Below are 14341 nucleotides of genomic sequence, written 5' to 3'. Positions count from 1 at the left end.
TCACTTTGAAAAACTCTGTATATTTGGCAAGTTTGTTGTATGTGGGTGCGTGTGTGCATGCCTGCACTGACCTATGCATGTGTACCAAAGGTATCTGGAGGACCTGAAATGGAGAAAAACTAATGATTCTGAAATGGTTGGAACATATGTGTATGTCTGTGTAGTTTCAAAATCACAGGCTGCTTGTATTAGAGAGCAAAAATATATACTATGCTTTTATGGTAAACAGACCCAAAATATAGATAGGATATGATAATCAGATCCATAGAATAGAAAAACAAGCATCTGCAAATACACTCAGGAGATCTAAAATTTCTTATACTCTTTTAAAAGAACATGGAAACAACTGCAGAAAGAAGAGCTTGTCCTGTCACTTTGGTGCCTTTTTGCCCTGAACATAATTGCTTATACTACTGCCTAAAGGGTACCTCATCCTCTGAATTCACGTTATTTTTAATGCAGAATGGAATGTAGCACATTGCAAGCTTTTGAACTACCCCAAGGCACTGACAGTATATCTGTATATCTCATTCAGAGTTTTTTGGTATGCTTTAGACAATGAATATTAAGACTCTTTACTTTTTTGCCCTGGAAAGGGGTTTGGATCAGATGATCTTCCAACACTAATGGTTCTCTGTTCTCATTGTGAATGATCTTATGACTTTCTCCAGCCCCTGCTCATGCTTAGTCAAAATTGTCACATTATTGTGAGCTTAGGGAGAGCCAGGGAAATTCCCACACATACACATAAAAATATGCATTCTCAGTCACACCTTGAAGATAAAAAGGTATTGATTGAAACTCTTACCATCTCTTAAAAATTGCGGCTTTCAACAAGTTTCCCCAAATATTTTTTTCCCACCTATTTGCAATAATACTTAAATGCGTTACAGGCTTTCAAGTCAGTTTTTCAAGGCAAACACATTTGAAAGAAAAAGAAAATATGAGTGGTGCCAAATATAAATGTGCACATTGTGGCTCTCGTGGAGAAAATCTTTTACAATTCCTGAACTCTTATACAAGCTGCAGCTTCAGCAAATGAGCCAGGAAAGTTTGATCTCCTAGAACTAAACCAGAAAATAATTTTCTTCTGGCATCAAGAAGGCTTTTTAGAGAAGCTTGATGCAGATCTGTTGATATCACAGTTCAAAGTTTAAAAATAACAGACACCATTAACAGTTTCAGTTCATAGAGCCATTGCAAGCAGCTTGATTATATTTCTTCAACTCCTAAATCCATATTAAAAAGAAAGCTTTTATTTTTGTACTGCTTCTGGCATCCATGATGCCAGAATTATACATTAAATTATTCTTCATACCAGACAAGCTTTCTTCTCCTACTAGAATCAAGGTTAGGTAGACCTTGGCCTCACTCATGGTACTGGAGAACACGGACTTCAGTTTGGTTGACAATCAGATTTTAACTCCTCTCGTTTCTAGGACCAGCTCTGCTTTCTGTTAGCCCTCAACTCTGCAAGGCTCTCACAGGGATTTAATTATGAAGACTTCTTGACAAAAACTAATGGATGAATGCAGAAATATTTATTTTTAGAAGCTCACAGTTAAAAGTTAAAGAAAAACAAGCAGTGCACTTAGTTCAAGTTGTTGTTGCCTTTATTTGTTCTACAGACAATAATGCAAAAAGGCAGCAGCAGGAGCATCTAGCAGAAGTTATAAAAATAGCATGTATTTTCACTAGAGAAGTGAACTGTTTCAGTTGTTAGAACTGCTTTACATGAAGATGTTGTGAATATCTGAAGGGCAAGAGTGTATAGAAACCAAATTTCACAGCTTAGTATCTAGAAATAGTGAAAAAAGCAAACAAAAAATGAAAAGGCATAAACATACAGATTGACTGCTTCACCAATCATCATGAATGTATACTCAAGAGGTCAGTAGTAAAACCTTGGCCTTCTCCTCCTGGTATTTGATTTCAACAGAACAACAACACCAAAAACCCCCAAACCTAAAAATGAGTTAAAATCTGCAGCCATCCCAAGCACTGAAAGCAGAAAGATGCTATGTGTGCAAGAGACAAAATAGCTAATGGAAGATTAGGCTGCAGACCTGAGTTCTGTATTTCATTCAGGAAAACATTATTAAAATATTTTATTCTTTTTGTGAGTATAATTTTCATGCTGAAAACCTCGTCTGTGTGAAAGACATCTCTCACATCATGAATTTCAGCCCACTATATGCCTGGGACATAGAAACAATTATAAAAGATTATTAGAGGATGTTTTAGTCCAAAAAAGAGAGGAATGAATATTCCCAGAGCAAGAGCCAACTTGAAAAATGAGAGATACCCTTAAAAATGAGAGATTCAAGGAAACCAACACTCCATCTGTGGATGTCTGGAAGCTCTCCTAATAAACAGATTGTTGTTTTGCAAATTTCCAGCAGTGGATGGATGGGTAAACTCCTTTGACAATGACCATGGAGAAGTGACCATTGGCACTAAGAAATGTATGTTCTAATGTAAAGAAAAAACAGCACTAACTCTTTCTGGATGTGAAAGCTGAGAAAATGGGAGCCATAATGGTGGTGATGAAAGGAGAAAGGTGATAAACATATTGGCAAGAATAATACTGGAACAACATAGTAATCACAAAAAGGGAATTCCAGTGTCTTGATATTGATGCAGCAACACTTGTTAACATGTCATTGCTGAGAATATAAGATGGATATCCTCAACATCATTGTCACAGCAGTGAAACCTCATTCTCTGGGGAAGCAATTATTTGTTTCTTTATCTTTTAAGACCAAATATAACTACAAAGTCTTAGTGGGATACATTAAAATGTGCAATAGCAACATTTCTGACATATTCCCATAGCAAATGGTGAATGTCTGGTTTCACACAGACCACACTGCTTTTGCCACTCAGCATACGTTTTGCTCCACAAGTGAGGCAGGGCCTGTACTGCCTTCTGAACCAAACCAGGTGGAGGTCAGGAACCTCTACAAAGATTCTGTCAAATTTGTGCTATGTATCCTTAAAAACTGAGGTGCAAATTCCAGGGACTTGCTATTTTATGAACCAAATTCACAAATGCAGGCTTTGTTTTCTGCTGTGAATGAGGAGAGATGATCAACTCTGAATGCTGACTTTCATCCTTCTTTGTTGCCATTATCATCTAAGTCCCTAACCTAAATTAGGATCCCAGCCTAGACATTTCAGTAAGGTGCCTGCTGTTACACACTGTGATTTTTGGCTTCATTAATGTGAAAGCACCCATATGATTAAATGTCAATGAAATACAGGTTCCTAATTCATTAAACTTGGATATTTATGTCGCTTAACGTTATCCACTGAAAGTCAGGCATTTTGCCTAATTAACTGTCTAGACTTCCCCTGTAACAGAAAAAAGAGACCCCCCTACTTGGAGGGGATGAATCATTCCCTGGAGGGTAACTATGACTACAGGCAAGTGTTAAAATATTCCAACCTATATCTAAATTAATCAGAATTTTTTTTCCTTGAATACAAGTGTTTAAAAACTTGAAGATAGTTGCTCCTAAACACCTGAGAGCTGGCTTAAATATAAAAACATTAAAACTTTTGTTATGATGCTTACTGCATAAGAGTACAGTATTATCATGATTTATTTTTTTTAGGGCATGTCAGAAGATAATCTTACTTCTTTCTTAAAAATAATTGCATTTAAGTGCATGAAGATTTTTATTCTTGGAAGGTTTCTTTTACATGGATTAAAAATGTGAATCCAATTGCTCTGAGTTAGCAATGAAAAGCACAGACACTGGAATCAAAGTAATAAGTGCAAAATCAACAAATGTTTGCACATGAATTTAAGACCGAAAGTACAAACTGTGCTTCTTCTCTTCAGCTTAGAGACAAAGAAAGATGAATACTATAGGAATCACAGTAAGAAAATTTCATGTTTCCTCTGGGGCTGTAAGTTTGGATTGTTTGGCATATAAATACTGCTTTAGTTCTTACAGATTCCAACTCTGTAAGCAAACAAGCATCTGTGAGTTTTCCAAAATCAAAAGGATACTGTGGTGATCAGTCAGGAAACAATAAAAAATACTTTATTCTACTTAATATAAATATTTGATTTGAAACTTCTATTCTAATGCACTTTAGAGAAAAATGTAGGACTCAGCACTATCGCTTTAGGGACTGACTTGCTTTGTCTTGACTAAAATGAACCAAAAATCCACTTATGTATTCTTGCATAAAAGGGAAGCAGTGTCAAATGCATATTTAGCATACATGTGCCAGAATTATCTTTACCAATGTTCAGAATCAGATAATCTCCCTTTAGATAGCAGGCCACCAAAAGTCTTATTATAAATCAGGGAATTTTTTGAGTACTGAAAAAGGAAAAGTATCTGTGTAGTGATAAAAAAAAAAGAAAAAAAAAAAGTGTAAATTGCTATGTTTCCCTGACAACAAGAACAGAAAAAATAGAGTAGATTTTAAGATAAGAGGAATTAACATATAAATATTTATTAGTTTTATAAAATTATTTTCAAAGTAGCCTATCCTCTGCTGCATTAATTCTGGACAATTAGGTGGCAGTAGATCCCAGTCTGGACCTCCCTATTGCCTCCATCACTATCACCACCACCACCAAAACACCCCAAGCATTACAGAATGAGATTCCAGAATAGTTCTGCCATTTTTGATGACACTCAAATCCTAATTTACTTTATTCTACTGCAATTGTGCTTTCTTATGAGACAGATTGCCTAATGGATTCCTTTTATTTCTTTTATGCTTTTGCTGTGAAAGCTCTGGAAAGACCACTAAAATTTGCTTAACTGCCTCTTTTTTGAAAAGTTTGTAAGCATTTCAAAATGTGATCCTGAACCACTGGCATCAAACTGAAGTGTTCAGACATTAAACATTGTTGAAAACAAGAATCTATCTCAACGGACAAAGCCAACAAAGAATCCATCATTATCTCCTAGCTTTTTTATAAAAGCCTGTTTTCAATATAAAAGAGTTAAAAGTGAGATTTAAGAGAAAAAATGAACATGGTAAAAATACACTACTTCTCAAGTATAAATCTAAAGGCATCTCATTTAAAAAAGAAAATGCATACTATAAGTAGAAATAAATATATACCATGATATATAGGTATATATATACAACTCTGTGGTGCTTGCTGCTTTGATATGGATTTAGGGGAAAAAGAAATCTTACACATATTTTATTGTGTGGAGCAGAACTGGAGGGAAAGGAGCATGAACATCTGTCAAGTACCTTCACTGGTTAGAGTGTAAATTTAATCAAATTAGAAGAAAAATGTCCCTACTGCATATTGTTGTTTACTCCTCCAAGAATTTCTGTTGCCAGGTAGTAAGGCACAGGGAAAATATTTTTAGTAATGGATGTCATCTGTACTGATGTTGTAAGTGTGCACTAGAGAGCACAGACAGTACATGTGTGATATGACAGAAATCTGATCTTCTTTAAGGGATTTTTTCTTGAAGCAGAGAACTACACTTACGTGAGATTTCAGCAATTGAAAAGTGGACATATGTTCCTGATTGACTCAAGGGGCCTAAGACCTAAACCAGACTTTTTTTTGATTCCTCATCATACTGGGAATTTGTGTATAAACCTAGGGATGTCACTTCAGCTTTGATTCTCCAGTATTAAAATAGGGACACAATAATCTTACCTGACACAAACTCCAAGATAAACCCTCTAAAGTTAGTGAGGTAAGCTGGGTTTGTAATAACAAGCATAAGGTAAACAAAGAAAATGTTATATTTCAATAGCTAAAATTATATATAGATATAAAAAATATGTATCTTACTATGGAATTCCATGAAATAGGATTACAGAGGTAAGATTACAAGGTCAAGGAAGACCATGTCTCATGCTCAGAGATGCTTGAGGTGCTTGCTCTTTTCCTTGTGGAACTATAAAACAGTAAAGTGATCACACACAAGGTTTTAGCCACCAATGGGTTCATCCCTATGCTATTTGCAAATTTTTTCTGAAATCCAATTCAGATTATGAAACACCAGAGGTGTAAGAATGAATGCACTATGTTAGATGCAAGGTCCATCTATCCAGTACCCTTTTTCTGACAAGGATCAGCCAAAGGGTTCTGAGATATAAGAACAGATCAAAGACAGAGTAGTCTTATTTCCTGTCTGCTTTCCCAGGAAAGCTGGGATATGCACTTGAGAAGCAGTGCCACACAGGTTTCATTGCTGTAAGCCACAAAGCATGCTGCAGATGAAGGGCAGTTCATACAGTGAGGATGGCTTGAGTCTAATCTCATAGCTGGCTTCAAATTTTCTTGTAGCTGCCCTATAAAAAAATATAAGTCTCTCAAAATTTCCCTCTGAAAGTATCTGCTACTATTCAGTGACTAGAGAAGGAATTCCATATGAATATTTCAAACTGTATATACAACATTATAATGGTGTAGTGAGATGAATTCTACCCAGGTGTTTAAATCTTCATAAATGTTTTAAGGAACTTCACTGGCTGCAAAAGCTGTTAAAGGAGCAGGTACTAAAACAGTAGAGTAAGCCCAGATTGAAGTAGTCAACTAGGCAAACATGAGTCTCTCCATAGAGAATGAAGCTATGGTAAATCTAAAAGTTTATAAAATTCTGATAGGAAACAAAAAAAAAAACCCTAAAAAATAAAGACATATTAAGGACAGGACATAAAACTCTACAAGAATAATACATATACAGGCTTTTATATTAATTACAAAATTTTAAATTCCCCCATGGTTGCATTAGAATTTCTGTTATTAAAAAACAGGCAATGTATTATCCAGATGGAGAGTACCTGGCACCTGGTTACAGAATGTTATAGAAATTCTTCAATCAATGCAGTGAATAATGTAAATGCATATAAAAAACCACAGGATCCATGTGCATTGAAACTGTGTCTCAAACTGGCAGAAATATTCTGCACATGTGTAAATGAAGATTATAAAACAATTTCAAAATGCAAAATAGTATTCAAAGCCAAAAGACAAGCAGTAATAACACTGGGAAGCCTTTGTTTACCCTCATGTATGTTTAGAAGAAAGGGAAGAAGATATTAACTTTTTACTCATAAGTGACTCCTTGCTGACTTATATAGCCAGAGAACACCTAAGTCAAGAAACATCTCACGGTATTGAGTACTGAGCAAAATCTATTTAATGGCATAAATATCAAAAAAGCTCTTCTGTAACAGTGATAAAAATGGTCTCAAATTCAGATTTAACTTTAGAAGTAGAAAGTCAAATCTACCTATTATACTGAATTTAAATGAAATAATTAATTACTTAAATTCATAAATCTTTTGAAAAGAAATTTCAAGGAATGGACAAATGACGGAAACTGAGAAGCGGGAGTGTGTGGAGTAGCTTTAAATATCCTGTTTTATTAGCAGAATACATCTACCACCTACAGAAAAACTCGAAGAAGGTCAACAAGACCAGCAATGTCAAATGGAGTGCAAAGAAGACTTAAAAGTAAATGGATACATTTAGAAAAGAAAGCCATATGCTAAGCAAAGAATAGAGGAAAAAACCCTCAACATAAATTTTAGCACTTTTTGGTATAAAAATAATGGCAGATCATGAAAAAATTTGAGGGGCTAGTTTCTAAAGAAATAAACTCTAATAAGAAAGCTCTTAAGGACATAAGGAAAGGAGGAAGTCTAAAAGAGCAACAGACTATTAATTGTGTTCTGAAAAATAAAACCAAAGCAAGAAATTAAAATAAACAGTTTTGACCACAGACAGATTTAAAGAAGACTCTAAGCTGTGCCAAAGACTGATCTACAAAAATGTCAGGAGAAAAGTTTTTGGAAGATAACTGACACAAGGTCAATTTGTGACTCCCTGAGTCCTCTCTCAAGACTTCTAAAGGATCTCAGATATAGCAAGGCTGACATACAACAATGATAGATAATTTGTCACTTAAATAAACTTTGGAGTGAGAGAAAAGGAAGTGGCAAATGTGACTAACTTTAAAAGACAGATCCAGGGTAGAGCATGAGAAGTGAGAATCTAAACAGTCTGACTTTGTATCTATGCAAATTGATAGAAATATGTAACAATGGAAAAAGTAAGTATATGGAAAATATAATGGGAAAAGTTAAAACAGCTGCTGCAAGACAAAGTCATGCTTCAAAATCTGTTAAGGGTGATGAATTTCTAAAAAGAAAATTTATCACAAAAGGCAAAAGACATCAAAGAAATTCTCTCAGTTTCTTTTTAACTTTGGGACAATAGTTTAGGGAGAGTGTGGAGAAGACAGGTGTGAATGAGAAGGAAGTCAGGATTGTAGTTGATAGATTTCTTGTGCCTGAGTTTGATATCATCTGCATAACTGATTTACTGAATGCCAGAGAAAAGGGCTCCATGGGAAGATGAGCAGGATCAAGGTCATACCTGGAGACTCAGAAGTTTGTTAGGGTCAGTCTGGGTCGCTGCAGAGGGTCAAGTTTATTGCACAGATAGGTAGTGACCATGAGCTATAGTAAAAACACTTTCAACTTGAGCTACGATGGCAGACAGACAAGAGGATGAGATGTGGCAGAGGTTGGGAGATGCATTGCAAGTAAACAGAGCTGTAAGGATACAGAGAATGACTGTTCTTAAACCGGCTGAATTGTGTCTTGGAAAAGCAGATTCTGTTCTTATGTGTACCTGTGTTGCTAAGTAAATCTCTTAAATTAAACTCTCACAAGTTTTATGTTTGTTCTACATACTTATGTGGTGTACCATAAAAAAGACAGAAAGGAGATTAATAGACTTGTCTTTGTAGCAAAGCCTGAATGCTGTGCAATAAATAATGCACAGGATCACACACTGTACAATAAATGGACTAGTAGCTTATTAAAAGGGACACTACCTACTCTTTGCACTGAGGCCAGAGTTTTGAAATTTATATTATGTAATGAGGTAATTAAAAACCGAATCATGATGCACATCCTTAACTAAATTTGCACTGGCATATTTAATTCTAAAGGTTTACTTTCTTTTAAATAAATTATATTATAGTCTTACTTAGACTCTCCTATTTACTGAAGCAACACGAATACGAAGTGTTTACATATCATTTTACATTCTAGAGTACATTGCAAATATTAAGTAATTAATCCTCTCCCAAAAATTTGAAAGTTAAATAATAAATTTTTTCTTATGAAGTTCCAGAAAAGAAATTAAGCCACAATTAAGAAGAACACAGTTCAAAAGGGATTCTTAGGTAGGTGTGATTTCTGGCACAAATATATTCTCCTTCCTTCCTTGAAAATCATTCAGTATTTCATCATCGAAAATGCTCTGGGACTTGAGCTTTAAAATCTGTAAAGGCAGGGATAAAAATACATCCCCAAGGATTGAGAGCATTACAATTTCATAATTTTCAACCAACCACTGTCTTTTACATTAAGTTTGAATTATTTGCCTCCTCTCTTTCAACACCATTAATCTTTTAATTACAAATGTAAATTTTTTTTCTGTGCAGCAATACAGATTTCTTTTTTTATAGAAATGGTCTTGATCAAAACATAACAATTACCTTATAATCCTGCTTCTTCTTAAGTCCATTTTTTAATTGAAAATTCAAAATTATCATTCAATTAAAAAACTCTTTTTGCTTTATCTTCTGAGATAAGACAATCAATATTTCAGCACGGTAGAGTACAGTCACCATCAGCACTGAACCTGTTGCACCATTGTATTTATCCCTCAGGAAATCTTTTCTGTTCTTGGCACTTAAGCAGTTGTACATTCATTCTACTAATCTCATATCATTGAGATCCAGGAAATGATCCCTTGCCTCCTTTCACCTTAAGCATTTTTAAAATACGCAACACCTTGTACAACATTCATTTGCATAAAATATCAAAAGGGAATGCAATCAATAGAACTGAGTAATAATCTAAGAGGAGACACGACTGTTCAAGAAAACATTTGAGAAACATAAGTACAAAGGAAGCAGCGTCAGCCACCTTGGCCATTTTTATGCACCAGGATGGTGTATGATATGCATCATAACACATGTAGAATCCATACACCATTATGCCAGTCAACCCAGCTGGTGTGTCCAATGGCACAGTGCTGTGCTCTGGTTAAATGCCCTCTTGGGTCACAGTCTGTCAGCAGCACAGTAGCTAGAATGTCTGGTGGCTGGGGCAGCAATTTTGTTCTGGCCTAGCACTACTCTCATGTAGTTATGCTGCTGCAGTCTCAAAGCTATGAAGTTGAGAGATTTTTAAAAAATATAGTTATGTTTTTCATTTAAGTGTTCTCTATTGTTATCACAAAGACAGAATTCCTACCAGGCTAATAAAATTTCAGACTGAAATGTGGCAAGCATTGCTAGTGGTGGCCTCTCATTATTGCTTTTTGCCCACCACTTCCAAAGCAGGTGGCTAAAGCACAAAGCCATGCTGTTGCCATTTAATAAGCAAAAATAGGGACTTTTAAAGTGGTTTATGAATCAAAGATGTGACATTTCACACAAAAAAACACTGGATTTCACATCTCAAGCTCTTCACTTTGGAAAATTTATTTGTGCTCATAACTCATGCAGACACTATGAAAAATTTCCTGTAAGATTATCAGTATGATATGACATTGCTTACCACATCTGAGCCATTTTCATTTCAGATCATATTACCTCTTGAGACTGATAAAGAGAAAAATTAATGCCTTCGATTTGGCCTACTCAGTTTGCATACTCAAGACTGTCCCACCATCCCAGAATCATCTGTAAGATCTCTCACTCATGTAAACTGATCAACTGAAGTCCAGTATTTGTGTTTCATTGTTGCAGAAAATGCTTGTCCTTTTAACTTATTTTAAGTTTGCAATACATATGGATATTTAATACTGCAACAGCAAAAGCAGCATTGATTTCTGCATTGAATTCTATAAATAAAAACTGAAAGTATATAATATAGTAATGTAGAACTACAGTGTACAATATCTCAATTGTCTGAGTGAACTGAACGAACATAATTCTATGGCAATTGCTGAGGCACATGAAAGATGAACAAAAGCAGCAAATGATGGCTATAAGCCAAATATTACAGAAGAAGTTGCCATGTGTTAGTTCATGCTATTTCATGCATGAAATAGTGAAATGTTGATGACTTTGCTTCTCTCTGTACAGATTAAAGGACATTTAAAAGCTATGGGTACCTTCGTCTCTGGTGGTTTGTGCACAAGGTCAGAATTTAATTTTTCCTTAAGGTTTTGTGATAGTAAACCATCCAACAAAATACTGCTAGTCACTTCTACATGTATTGTTTTGCTCATTGTGATGGAGATATTTCCCATCTTCTGCCACACAAAATACCAGTAAAGTAAAATGCCTTACTGAAATTACTTCCAAGCACAATAAAAACATGTTCTTACTTGTTTAAGTTTCTTTAGATCTTCATCAAGTTCCAGGTTGTCCAAAATAACAGCAACAAACAAGCTGAGTAGAATCTACAAAACAAGTAAGTGATTTGTTAAAGTGAATCTTAAGAAAGTGTACTTTCTTAATAAGTATTATTAAATAACATGGAAAAATGACAGCCCAAATGATCTAAATGGGATTCTTGCCTTTGACATCTGTTGAACTAGTAACACCTGCTACTATATATCTGCTAGCCATTTTGCAAGTAGTAAATTATTTTTTATCTCACCATAAAATTATTATGAGCTTAAAAATGCTGAATTCTAGGTCTTATGACCAGTGCATTATATATGTTGAACAATATACTCATTAAAATGTACTTCACATGAAAAGAAAATTAAATTAATCAGAAATAATAACAAAAATCCCAACAACAACAACAACAACAACAACAACAATAATAATAATAAAAGAAATGCAAAGCAAAATCCTAAAACATCTTGTAAAGCTTAGGTGGCTTTCAATTAATGTGTGACCTTTTAGTCATTTTACAGCCATTTACTTTGTGGACTTCCTTTATACTCAGAGTGCCTCTGTGAAAAGTAGCTAAATCCACTTTGGAAGAAAAGTTAGCTGTTTCATTATTTGCATGCATCACATGTATACAAAACTCATGTCACAGAAGAGGAAAATCAAGTGCCTCCATTTACTCTACATTAAATATTGTTTAGGTAATTTTCTAGGAGGAAGAATTCCAGGGAGAAAAAAAAAAGCGTGTATCAGTATCAGATTATTACATTTCCCTTGTGTACAGATGCTGACCAGAGGCCAAAGAAGCTGAAAATGTGACTGATATAGCAAACAGAATTAGGAGTATCGTGGGTGAGGGAGGATACCACTGCTCAGCATATATTATCAGACAACTTCTATCTAAGGCAGTCAATATGGACACATACATAACTCAACAGATGTCAGTAACTGCTGAAGTTTTAATCTCTGAAGTTTGATGCAAACATCCTCAAGCACAATTGAGTTTCTACAGGCAAGCAGTTTCTGATACAGAAGAGAGGTACCAGAAGATATAATAACTCTTTTTTTAGATAGAGTTACAGGCCTAGAATTTTTCTGCTGTCTTGGACCACTAAGTGACAACCATATCCTTCCACTTGTAAAGGAAGACTACTTGTAAATGAAGTGGAAGTTTGCCTGTCACACTGGAAATTTATTCCCCACCTTTACAGAAGATGAAATTTACATGGTTTAATATAACAGACAAGTAGTTTGGAAATCAAAATACATCTAAATTGAATGGACCTTATTCCAAGGCAGGATTTTCTTTTGCTCCATGAACTATAAAAGTAAAGAAGACATATGAAGGACTCTGGCCCATACATTTAAAAAATGTCAGTACTCAGAAAAAAACAACATTCTTTTAACAAGAAGCTGGCTTTAGCAACATGTAGAATTTCCTGCAGCTATTCAAAATGACATATTATATGTGCCACATAAGAATACATCATATAATTTTCAATGATCCAACTACTACAAACAGTGGAAGTAAAGATTGCATTCAGAACAGCAATGCAAGACACAATTCCAATAAAATACACAATACTTAGCATAGTGTAGAGGCCTGGAGAAGGTGACAGGATAGCCTGTGGTGGTGCACCCCTTCTCCCACTCAGGCCACACTGTGAGCTGAGAAATGCTCATTAGGCCTCACTCAGCCTGGATGAACTGCACTTGGACTAAGCCCCTCTTGAGCCTATCAGAAACACTGTCTGTTCCCAGGAATTAACAGGTGTCTAACGAGTGCCTGATCTTAACCTGGGAAACATACTTTTCTTGCCTGCAAAACAGCCAAGAGGAATAATATTTCTGTTGTTGAACCTTCAAAGAAAGTGACTCAAATTATGGCCAGGATGGAAAATGACTGTGACTAAAACCCACTCTCTAATGATCCTATAAACAGCGGTCCAAAGTGAGATCTGTTTGAGCTCTCAGTTCCCAGAGGAAGGGGTGAATGTGTGTCTCACACAGCAACAGCTGGACAGCTGTGGAGCCAGCCAAAGGCCATTAGTAATGACAGGCAAAACTCGTTGGTAATCATCAAGAACTATAGGTACTACAATGCCATGAGAAAGAACAAGGTTTGGAAAACCAGTGTGAGGCAGAGATAGGGCAGCACTTTTACACCAGCTAAAAAACAACACAGCACAGTGCAAGTGCAAGAATGACTTGACATGGACATGGCCATGGCATAGGCATGGACTATAGGGTGGGATTGACACCACAAAAGACCCCCAAAGCCCTCAAGCCCATTTCCAGGAAGGCCTGAATGAACAGACTGTAAATGATAATTAATTAGCATAGAAAGAGAGAAACCTCAACATAAAAAGGTCCTCCCCAAGCCCAAGCAGCACCCTCCAGTACCTTAAACATCCCACTGGCCATACTGACACAGATGGATCAACACTTGCCAGCTGGATAATCACCCCCAGGATCCTGGACATCTCATGAGCTAGAGTGATGCTGCTGGATTGATGCTGAAACCAAGCTCATCACCCCTCCAGCTGGATGAATGCTGGAAGCAGCACTAGTGATCTCTTCTGCTGTCTCTCTTTCTTTCTTTAATTCATCTATACCTCTTTAATGTCTCTCTTCCCTTTCACCTTACTGCATTATCCAAAACCCACTGCCATGCACTTATATAGTAGGTCAGGGACTAACATACTAATTTCCATGCCAAGTGGAACTTTCTGATTGTTTTTGGACCCTCTGACCTTTGTCATTCCTTGTGACCAACAACAATTTATGAAAACTACTTTGATCCCTAGTTGCTAATGAACAGTTTTGCTATAACTGTTCACATTTTACAGTATGGTGTTTTCCTTCTTCAGATATCCTGTTCATTCCATGATAATCCAGTGCTGCTCAAAGGATACCAGTTAAGGAAGTTCAGTTCCATGCTCATTAAATACATCACCCCTCAC

At 35.8% G+C, this 14341-nt stretch overlaps 1 protein-coding gene across 5 annotated transcripts in view; it reads right to left on the bottom strand.

The window, feature by feature from the left end:
- NALCN (sodium leak channel, non-selective) overlaps positions 1-14341 on the bottom strand; it is a 230516-nt gene that overhangs the window by 75738 nt on the left and 140437 nt on the right. For all 5 annotated transcript variants that reach the window (XM_015639136.2, XM_015639156.2, XM_015639165.2 and 2 more), the window contains one exon: positions 11363-11437. In XM_015639136.2, the coding sequence (XP_015494622.1) occupies positions 11363-11437 (75 nt within the window). The remainder of the gene's footprint in view (positions 1-11362; positions 11438-14341) is intronic.

This window comes from Parus major, chromosome 1 (genome assembly GCF_001522545.3).
Source record: "Parus major isolate Abel chromosome 1, Parus_major1.1, whole genome shotgun sequence".
NCBI classification, from domain to species: domain Eukaryota; kingdom Metazoa; phylum Chordata; class Aves; order Passeriformes; family Paridae; genus Parus; species Parus major.
Note: the sequence above shows the minus strand (reverse complement) of the source record. Positions and strands in the feature narration are given on the sequence as shown.